This window comes from Castor canadensis, chromosome 11 (assembly GCF_047511655.1).
Source record: "Castor canadensis chromosome 11, mCasCan1.hap1v2, whole genome shotgun sequence".
In the NCBI taxonomy this organism is placed as follows: domain Eukaryota; kingdom Metazoa; phylum Chordata; class Mammalia; order Rodentia; family Castoridae; genus Castor; species Castor canadensis.
The window spans coordinates 27,318,360-27,328,868 of NC_133396.1; the positions used below are offsets into that span (position 1 = coordinate 27,318,360).

At 44.4% G+C, this 10,509-nt stretch overlaps 1 protein-coding gene across 2 annotated transcripts; it reads right to left on the reverse strand.

Annotated features, from left to right (window-relative positions):
* Positions 1-4,415: 4,415 nt before the first annotated feature.
* Tob1 (transducer of ERBB2, 1) lies at positions 4,416-8,008 on the reverse strand. Of its 2 annotated transcripts, none has more exons than XM_020156276.2 (2): positions 7,695-8,008; positions 4,416-5,870 (listed from the first exon to the last, which is right to left on the reverse strand). In XM_020156276.2, the coding sequence occupies exon 2, from the start codon at positions 5,715-5,717 to the stop codon at positions 4,683-4,685; it is 1,035 nt and encodes a 344-aa protein (XP_020011865.1). In that variant the 5' UTR covers positions 5,718-5,870; positions 7,695-8,008; the 3' UTR covers positions 4,416-4,682. The 2 variants fall into 2 exon arrangements, with proteins under 2 accessions (XP_020011865.1, XP_073902150.1); XM_074046049.1 differs by having other exon boundaries at positions 7,912-7,982.
* Between the last annotated feature and the right edge of the window lie 2,501 nt (positions 8,009-10,509).

Genomic DNA, 10,509 nt, shown 5'->3' on the forward strand with positions numbered 1-10,509 from the left:
ATCGGTCAAGGTTTGTCTAAAAATATTTTACACCTGTTCTCTGCTCTGCACACTGGTCATATTTTATCAGTGAAGTAAGTTCTAATGCCAGACGGAATGTGTTTTTCCTTCCAAGTCTTCAACGTTTTTCCCTTCGGTAAAGCAAACCTCCTCTTCTTTTCTACCTGCACCATTAGCCATGTGACACAGGCACCACCAAAACTACTTTTTAGCAACTCCTATTCCCTGGACTGGTATTTGTTTAAATCTGCTGTTTCACAACAGCACGGATACCTTAATTTAGCAAACATATTTTGGCTGCTCCCAGAAGGCATGCCAACTAGTTTACTGGGTTTAAATCAACTTGCTGATTGGATGAAAATGAATGCTGAACACTGGTTTCTCTCACTGCCTCAAAGCTAGAAAGCCGAACTCAGTGGTATTTATCACTAACGTGTGACTAGAATAGCTTTTAGGATGTTACTGTCGAATTTTAATTCTCTGTTGATACAAATAACAGGTTATACAATAAAATGTTAACAAGAAGACAAATCTTCACTTCCCACAGGCACATTACCTAGCTCAGTTGAAGTGGAGAAGCTCTCGATCAGTCCTGTTACCGTCAGTCGTGTCTCAATCATTGTGATCTGCCGAGTGTTTCCCTGCCCTTAGTTTTGTGAAAATCTGCCTCCCCAAAAGCAAGGTGAAAGTGAGCGTGCTTAACTGGAGTGATAAAGCGTTGAGTGGCTGTGTCTTCCGCAGTCATTGCGAGGAGTATGGGAAATGAATCAAGCACTGAGCTCTATGCACCCTGAGCATGCACAGGTTTTCCTCACAGTGGGCTTCTTGGAACCGTGTACCCACCGGTACCATACCTGTGCCTGGGATTTGAATTCAGGGCCTGCGCACTTGCTAGACAGGCGCTCTACCAGTTGAGCCACACTGCCAGCCCTTCAGTTACTTTTCAGATAGGTTCTTGTGTTTATGTCCAGGCCAGCCTGAACCATAATCTTCCTGCCTATTCCTCCTGTGCATCTGAGGTCACAGTTGTGCGACACAGTTGTGCGACAGCTTGCTGATTGAGATGGAGTCTCAAGAACTTTTTGCTTGGGGTGGCCTCAAACTGTAATCCTTCTGATCTCCGCCTCCCAAGAAGCAGGGATTATAGACATGAGCCACCATGCCTGCCCTATATAAAATCTTAAAACTCAAATATTGGAAAATAGTTAGGCTTGCTACTTACAAGTCAAATTCCATTGACAAGATTGTTACCCAAGCCTAAACCTCCACAAGCCCATCCAAGTGTCAGCAGTATTTGGTCCAAATTCTAATCCAAAAATCTAAATAGAGGCAATTTAGTATAACAAGATTTAATCCATATAGAAGCTACATAAACTCTACAGGGCTATTTTTAAAATGGGCTTTTCTGTTTAATTGTGCAACTTAAACATGCTCAAAACTGATAGAAACACAGGTGAGTTTATTCATAATAGCTTATGCTTCTAAAATGTAACCATTTTTTTAATTTTAACTCAAAATATTTTGAGTTAAAATAAGAGGTCATTGGGTTCCTTCATGTTTTAAAATAAAAGCAAAAAGATCACTTATCACAACACACACACATATATATGGAAGTCATGTATTATAAAAGTTTGCCTTTAAGGTAGCTTTTCAAAGTAATTCTAAAAGAAATCATAGCTGTGTATGGTGACTCACACCTGTAATCCTAGCTACTTGGGAGACAAAGATTGGAAGATCACAGCGTGAGGCCAGTCTGGGCAAAAAGCTAAAAAGCTTGTGAGACCCATCTCAACCAATGGCTGGGCCCAGTGTTGTGCACTTGTCATCCCAGCTACATAGGGAAGCACAAGTAGGAGGATGGAAGTCCAAGCCTACCTACGCATAAAGTGAGACCCGATTCTCAAAAATAACCAATGCTAAAAGGGCTGGAGGTGTGCCTCAAGTGGAAGAACACTTGCTAGGCAGGCCCTGAGTTCAAAGATTTCACACCACACCTGATTTTAGAGAAGAGAAGGCACACGCAGTAAAATATACTAAAATCTAAAGTTTTTTGAGTTTTTCTCACTCATAGGTGAGCTATGCTACCTCTAAGGCAGCATGTCACACACCAGGATAAGGCACTCAGAAACTACTATTGCATGGGCAGTCACAGAAGCCACAGATAGGAAAGGCCTATGAAAATAACTCCTCAAACTGTCATCAAGAGTCTTCATGCAGAGGACCAAAAGCGGATGGCACAGTGGAGAGAAAAAGACTAGGGACTAAGAAGTAAGCTTTTCTAGATGTGCTAGACCCAAGTACCTTTTAAATAATTTCCATCCCTAATGAGCAAAAAGGCATGAAAACAGGGCTTTGTTCATTCTTTAAAAAGAAAAAAAAAAAAAAAAGTCAAGAACACCAAGCTCAAATTGGTTTCTATGAAACCAATCAAGATAAAATTTTGAGTTGATCCTTCTCAAGTGCCAAAATAACATCTTAAGTGCCAAGAAGAAACTTAAGAACTCTTAAGATCTGAAACATTTATGCATTAAGCTCAATAGTTAAAATTTGAATGTGTACTAGTCTTCTGGACCGTTACAAATTCTATTGTGTATGTACTGTGTAGCTGCTTTATCTGATTTTCATTAAAGTATGTGCACTGCAGCCTTTCTGCATTTATAGGCAGTTTTCTTCCAAGGTAAGCCTTTAGCTTTCACAGAAATTTCTATCACCTAGTGCTTAAAACCATTCCCAATTACTCTCATGATTCAAACTTCATGATCACAAAGGCATAGTGGTAAGTCTTGGCAGACCAGATCTCTGCCTGTTCCACTCACTGTTCCAATACTTCTTCATAGCCTCATTCTGTCCACCAAAGGACAAAGGCCTCACCATGGAGCTGACAGAACAGCCTGGCTCTGTTATTTCCAGTGCTTGTTTCCTTAAAACTTTTTATTGCTCTACACTGCATGGGTAAGAGACAAAAGGCTTTTGTAGACTGCTGTCTCAAAAACTCATTTGAGACCAAATTTATTTCACTGGTAACCCAGACCACACTGGTTTCTTACTATACAAGCACAGAATTACTTATTTCTAGTCCAAGACAATTTTCTCACCAATACTATGTCAACACTGTATCAATGGACTTTTTAAACAGTGAAAGGTCTCATTTTTCTTTTGGTGGTACTGGGGTTTGAACTCAGGGCCCTCATACTTGCTAAGCAGGCGCTCTACTAGTTGATCATCTTTTTACTTTTAAAGGTTTTTTTTTTTTTTTAAAGTTTTTAAAAAAAAAACCCAACCTTACCAAGACCCTACAATGTGACACATTATCAGTAACTGATCTGTAAGGCCCCCCAAACCAGCAAGCTGAATATCACTTGCAGAAAATACAGCGTACGCTTTAACATGTTCAATATATTTTAACATTTGGACCTATCCAAGTGTAACTAGGTTCCATAAATTCTCTAGCTACATACAGTGACCGAACTTTTAAGCATAAGGATTAGCAAACAGAGTACGATCAAAGTACATTACAGACATGAATGGAAATATCATAAAGTCCCTTACTATCTATAATATATACCAAATATAAAAAATGGTTGGTAAAAAGGCCTACATCTTTTCCAGTTAGGTCAGCTGCTCCAGCATCTCCCATACAAAGACCAAAAAATGTTCCTATGCTCTCTCCCCATATACAATTTCAAATAAATGCTGTCGGATTACACAAGTGAGACTCACTGCATCACAACTCACTCCTAGATGTCAGCATGACATTTTAAAACGTGCTTTAACATAGGGTTGACAAGTCTTAACGTAACATCCCTGTCGTGGGGGATGGACATGGACAGATGAGGGTTGTTAAAAAATGAAACTCTTCCAATCACTGGACAAGTTATACTATTTTGGGAAAACCTTTTAAAGACAAAGACCACACATTAGGCACTTTTAATTTTAAAGAATTTTAATACAAACTTAATATAAACTATTTCAGTCCCTCTTAACATGTAAGACACTGACTCAAAATACTTTTATACCGTTTTTTTCAAGTATTGCACAATATAGGTACAAAATTAATATTTACGATTACATTTTCTTCCATAATATATAGCAAAAATCTTTAAACCTTTAACAGAAAATACATTTTTTTGAAAAAGCAAATATTCGTACATTTTAATTCCACCACTGAAGGAATATCCTGTACACAATTTTTAGAATAGCTGATGTCTTTAAGATGGATATTTTACAATTTCAGTAAAAAAAATACAACATGAAGCTGCTGCTGTCACAGATCACTGTAGTAAAAAGATATAAATGCAATACCATGTCGTAGAAACAATATATATCTCCTCTGATATTTTACAAACTTTGTACTAAATTAAATTATACAATTAGAAAAGACCAATAAACCCACTTATTAGTGCCAATTTTTTATAAAAAAAAAAAAATCAGCCATGTCCTTGCTATATCTTAAATACTGTAAGAGGCCATATCTGAGAGTATACTTTAAAATATACAGTCAGTATAAAATAACTTTGTGCTTGGTTGGCAAATGAAAAATGATGCATGTTTTATTTTTGTAACCAAGCTTGAATGTATCCTTACTATAAGCTTTAAAAAAAAAAAAAAAAAATCTCAAGGAGGTGAAAAAAGGTCCCCCTTGGGCCCGTGCATTTTAACTTTACATTTTTTTCTCTCTCTTTTTAGTTAGCCATAACAGGCTGGAATTGCTGGTTAGAATACTGCATGTTATTTAAGCTAAAATTCAAGCCATCTACAAAAGACTTCTCGTTGAGGCCTCCATAGGCCGCAAACACATCAAAGGCATTACTGTACTGGAGAGGACTGAGGTTAAGGGGGCTGTCACCTGGGAACATTCCATTGGTACTACTACCTTGACCCTGCATATTAGGAAAAATAAATTCCTTGGCATTAGGAGAAAGAGCAGAGGTTTTCTGCTGCTGTTGCTGCTGCGGTGGTGGTGGTGGCGGTGGCTGGGATGGCTGCGGCTGCTGTGGTGGCTGCTGCTGGCTGCCCAGGCCCAGCCCGTACAGAGAGTGCATTGAGGAGGAGATGGCTTTCTGCTTTAGGAGGTCATTCACATTCAGGCCGAGGTTGATCGGAGAAGTGCGTGCAACCTTGTTGCTACGGCCACTATTCTTCATTTTGGTAGAGCCGAACTTGGTGGCAGCAAAAGTGGCAGTGGTGAAGGTTAAAGGCTGAGTGGATCGGGGCATGAAGGTAGGACTTACAGCAGCAGAGTGACCAAAGGGAGGCGATGGAGAGCTGGACACTGATGAAGTTGGGTCACTTATGGGCATGAAAACCTGGGCCTCTGGGTTAAAGCTGTTTTTGATCTCCTTATCCAACTCACATCCATTTTCATTATTATCATCCACATAAAGCACCTTCACTGGTCCCTTCTCACCAATTTGGTAGGAAACCTCAAATGGGTCGATCCAAACACTAAGATCCTGTGGCAGATTGCCACGAACATCATCAATGTCCAAGCCACTCTCTTTGGATGCTTGTTCAATCACCGGGTCCACTTTTTCGCCTATGTGTATACATCTAAACCCTGATCCTTTGTATGGCTTTTCAGGATACCAGTGCCCTTCATATTTCTTCTTAAGAAGTCTTTCAAGCTCTTCACCAAAAATGTTGACACGTCTCCTGGGAAGCTTATTGTACAAATATGAAATAATAAAATTTAGTGCTACTTGGATTTCAAGCTGCATAGCTGCTATGCCACAAAGTTAGGTTTGTTTCAACTCCTCCACCAAGGGAAAACAAAAACAAAAACAAAAAAGTTCAGTTTGTGGCAGAGAAACAAATTCTCATTCAAAGTGCTGGTATTAGTAGATTATCCTTCACCTTGAGTGGTCTTGTTCCTTTAAGAAAACAAAACAAAACAAAAGCAAACATGCCCAAATAAGATAAATGTAATGTCTTATGACTCTTTAAATTTATCCCTAGAGTAATTTCACTTTTGAGAATGTCTAGAATGTCTAATAGACATTCTCAAAAAATATAATCAGTACAAAATCAGAAATATACAATAGCTAATTGTTTATCAAAGTTCAAAATCTCATGGGAAAACAAAGAGTAACAGTTAAAACAACAGTACTTTTCAAAAACCCTATTACTTACTTTCTGTATAGAACTTTAAAAAGAAATCTAGCTCCAGAGTATGTATTCTTTTTCTTCCTTCAACTCTCACAAAAATATTTACTGGAAGTTGTATTCAGCATTATCCCCCTCCATAAACACACATATGCCACATTTAGAAGCTAATCATTAATTTTTTATTGCTATTCACTAATTTAAAAGTGAATTCTGTATTTTAGTTCAGTTTAGATAATTTTGCTTTGAGTCTGCTCTAAACATTTAGAAATCTGAGAAGTTAGGAAAATTATTTTAATTTTCAAAGACGTGATGCTAAAATTAAAGGTACTAATTGAACTGTCACCCTGGTAGAAGAATCAAACTATCCCACATAGTTGTGGTCTTAAACACACTAAGGGCACACAAAATAATAACTGCACTTCTCTGTGCTTTTTATCTTTTCAGCATTGTGTTCTTGCCGAATTGGAAATTCCTTTTCAGCAGCAAGTATAACAAAAGCAACAATCAATTTAAAAACTCATTGATTATTCTGTTTAAAGGGCAGGGTTTCTCAGTTTTACTCCGATTTTAAAAGCCGCCTCCTTCCCTGTCCCGATAAGAGACCAGCTGGGAGAGAGGCATGTATGATAAGGTCGACCTTTAAACGTTTGCTGGATCAGCACTGGGTGGGGATAAGAAAAGATCAAGGGCAAACAGAAGATCTTTCCAAAGGAGATCTATTTGTACTCAAAGGGGCATTAAAAAAAAAAATCAAGTTAGTGTTAATCCGTCTGTTCCATTTTCCACGTTCGTGGTGACAAAGGGAAAAGAATCGCCGCGTTTGCTCCTAAACTACCAACACTTTGCAAGCCGAAAGCCCGAGTGCAGGCAAAGGCAGCTGATGAAGCTCGATTGCTTTAAGGTGCAGCCGAGCGAAATCCGGGCTCGGTGGAAGGTAGTTTGAAAGCAACGCCTTACGACAGGAGTGTGAAGAATTACATAAACAGCCAGTTGGTTCTCATTACATTTCAGCTCACAGCCCCGGGAGCCCAACGCTACGGCAGCAGCAGGAGGCGGCGGCGGAGGAGGAGGACGAGTACGGGCCTGCGGCGGGAGGACGATGGCCGGGGGAAATGGAGCGGCGAGCTGTCCCCGCCGATCCCGGGCACCCGGCAGGTCGCGGCGCCCGCCCGAGCCGGGTCAGCCGTTCCCCTCCCCCGCCGTAACCTGACCCTCCGCTCCCCGCCCCCGCCCGCAGCTCCTGGGACCCGGCCAGCGCCCGGGGAGCACCGGTTCCCCAGCACCATTTTCAGCCTCGGTGGCCACCGGCCTCTAGGATTCCAGCGCCCCCCGCGAGGTCGCCGCTCCTCCCGAGCGCCCCAACCCCCCCGCTCGTCCCGGGGCCTCCCGTCGCCGGTCATCCGCCGCCGGACCTGGGCCCAGCCCCACGTCTCGGGCCGGACCTTCGGAACCGCCGCTCCCCTTAGGTCCCGGTGGCCGCCCCTCCGCACCCGGGCTGCGACGCCGCCGTCCCCGAGGTCCGGGCTCGACGACGCCGCAGCCCCTCCCTAGGCGCCTCCGTCCGCTGCCCGCCGCCCCGCGATACTTACGGGCTGCTTCGGAGCTGCGTCCACCACCGACCCGCGGCTGGGCGGGGGGAGAAGGGGCGGCAGGGCGGGGGCGCGGGAGGGTCAAGAGCAGCCAGCAGGCAGAGTGCAAGGCGTCGCCGCTGCCGCCGGACGGGGGACAGAGGCCTCGGACGGGCCCCGGGAGCTCGCCGCTTCTGGCTCGGGGTGACGGGGACGGAGGTTAGGCGAGCGCGCTTACTTCTCCACACAGCCCGGTGCCCCGGCCCAGCGTCCCCGTACTGCGCCCACTCCGCGCCGGGCCAGAGCTTCGCTCCTTCTGCCGCGGCGCGCGCCCCGCCTCTCGTTTTATATTCTTCTCCCTGCCCCCCATCCCCTCCGTGGGGGTGCGCGCGCCCGCCCGCGTCACACAGCTCCGGGCGGCGTAACCATTCCCCACCCTCCCCGCCCCGCACCCCAGGACCTCGTCGGCTGGCTCCGCCCCTGCCCTGCCCCCCGACGCCATTGGCCAAGTCCCGCCTGCCCATGTCCTGACGGCCCGCGGACGGCAGGGTGGGGAAGGCTACACCCCTGGGCTCTGGAATAACCAATGAACCTGCAATCTGGAGAGACTTGGGCGGGATTAAGAGAAAATTTGGGAAAGGATTGGAGGAGAGACGTGCCGGAGGGCGAAAGGGGTAGGGCGGGGCGGCTGACGTTCGGTCCCAGCGGAGAGCGCTGAGGAGAAGGGGGAGGGGAGCGGAGCAGGTGGCGAAGCGGTGGGGGACAATGGAGAGGAGATGCCAAGGCCCCGAGAGAGAGGGACGGGTATACAGATAATGCCCTACTCTAGTGGCCCTGTGGCCGAGGAAAAGCCCACTCGTGGACGAGCTATCAAGTCGGTCTCCAGCCCACCCCAGGAGAGTCTAGAAAAAGAGCGAACTGTGACCGGGACTCGTGCGCCCGATTCATTGAATATTAATTCTCTCAGGGCCTAGGCCAACTGCCACCCAGAGAGTGGCAACTGCAGAACCCAAAGCTGCCGTGCCGGGCTGGGGGTGGGGAAAGGAGGCCACCTTGCTGCACCTTCCGCCCAGGTGACAGTTTAACTGCCTCCTTAGTCCCCATCAGACCTTCCCAGACGGACAGAAAACAGCTCGGAGATAGAGATCATAAGAAGAATCGCATTTTATTCCAAATATCCCAGGTCAGGCCTCCGCGCCCACGATGACAAACTGCGTGTCTTGAGTATATATATATATACATATATATATATATGTATATATATGTATATGCATATATGCATTTCAAGGGCTTTAACACGGATGCTCAGAATAAACACAGCCCCTTCCGGTGATGCGTGTAGGATAACTGAACTATGTGCGGCTATCTAGGGGATGGGGAAGGAAGGGACTCGGGGACAGGTAAGCGCCTTTTCCACAACCCGCAGCAGAGAAATACAACCAAGTTACATTGGGAGTGGAATGGGGAGTTCCTCTCAGCTAAAAATATTACTCACAGGTAGCAACGACGCCTGATTGGTTGCGCTCGTTCCTTAGCAACCATGCGATTGGCTGTCTGGTATCCAAGAGACGGACGTCAAACTCGGACTGGGAAAAGAAGAAAGTCCAGGGGGAGCCGAGGGATGGGGGAGAAAGAGAAGCCATGAATGAAACGCCCATCGCCTGGCCTTCCTCTTCCCTGTCCTCTGCACTCAAGGAACGCTTCCTGGAAAAATACCAGTTGGGGCGCCGCCTTCCCCTCAAAACTGTGGGGCCTGCATTCTCAACCTAGCATCAGGAAGTTAAACCGCAGCTTACGGGGAGCGGGGCGTCCGCGGGGCCAGTGCAGACCAGCTGTGCAACTCGGGCACAAACTCGCTTTATTTGTGGGGCCCAGAGGCTTTTCGTTTTATGGACGCAAAATCTGGACGTAGCTTTCTCCACTCCGCCCCACTCTCCTGCCCTTCTGCCTCTTTTAGAAGGAACCGCCTCGAGAAAGGCTATTTCTAAAGTCTCAATGCGTGCGAGAAGGGGAGAAGAAATGGGGTAGTGGAATGGCCTGAGGGTGGGGACTGGGCAGGTGACGGCGTTCACGTTTATCGCACCGATTCCCAAAACCCCGGGGCAGCGCTTTTTAAGAACATAGAAGTTTGACTCAGTGACTCTTTGCATTCCGTTTTGTGATTGCTGCTTGGTTTTCTAGTTCCAAACAGAGAGGAGTGGGATTGAATTGTGAAAATATGGCAAACATTTAAAATTAAAATGCCCCCTTCCTCTGCATCAAAATATTCTGTAAATTATTCATGGAGTGTTTTCTTCGTTGTTCTCATTTGTATGTTTTTGGTTTTCTATGATGAACATCCTATTTGTAATGAAAATGAGTTATTTTTAATTTTGTAATTAGTTGAGCACAGAAATTGCAAGAAACTAGGTAAGATATTTTGGGAATGGCTTAACAAGAGAAACACTTGATTTTTCATGTGTCCCAGAAGCATAATGTCTTACCATTGGGCAAATGTTACTGTACCAAACGCGAAGAATTGCAGGACCATGTGTTAGACCATGTGTCTTGATTTGTAATTTGGAAAATATATCTCTATAATTAGGGGAGCATATTAAGCTTGGCTGAGATTAAAATGTCTAAAAATAGACGAATCATAATTTTGTCAAGCTTATCTATACTTTTCAAGAATTTTCTAAAGGAAAGAAATTTTCTGAGTGTCTCCAATCTATAATCCCAGATATAAAATACTAGAGTAGTCATCTGCTAGATATTAAATATCAATAAAAGTAAATTGAATTTTTTTTTAGTTTTTGAGTGAATTTTTTTTTTAATACTGGGTTTGAACTCATAGGCA

Coding starts and splice junctions, on each gene's coding strand:
- Tob1 (XM_020156276.2), bottom strand. CDS start 5,717: ATGCAGCTTGAAATCCAAGTAGCACTAAATTTTATTATTTCATATTTG.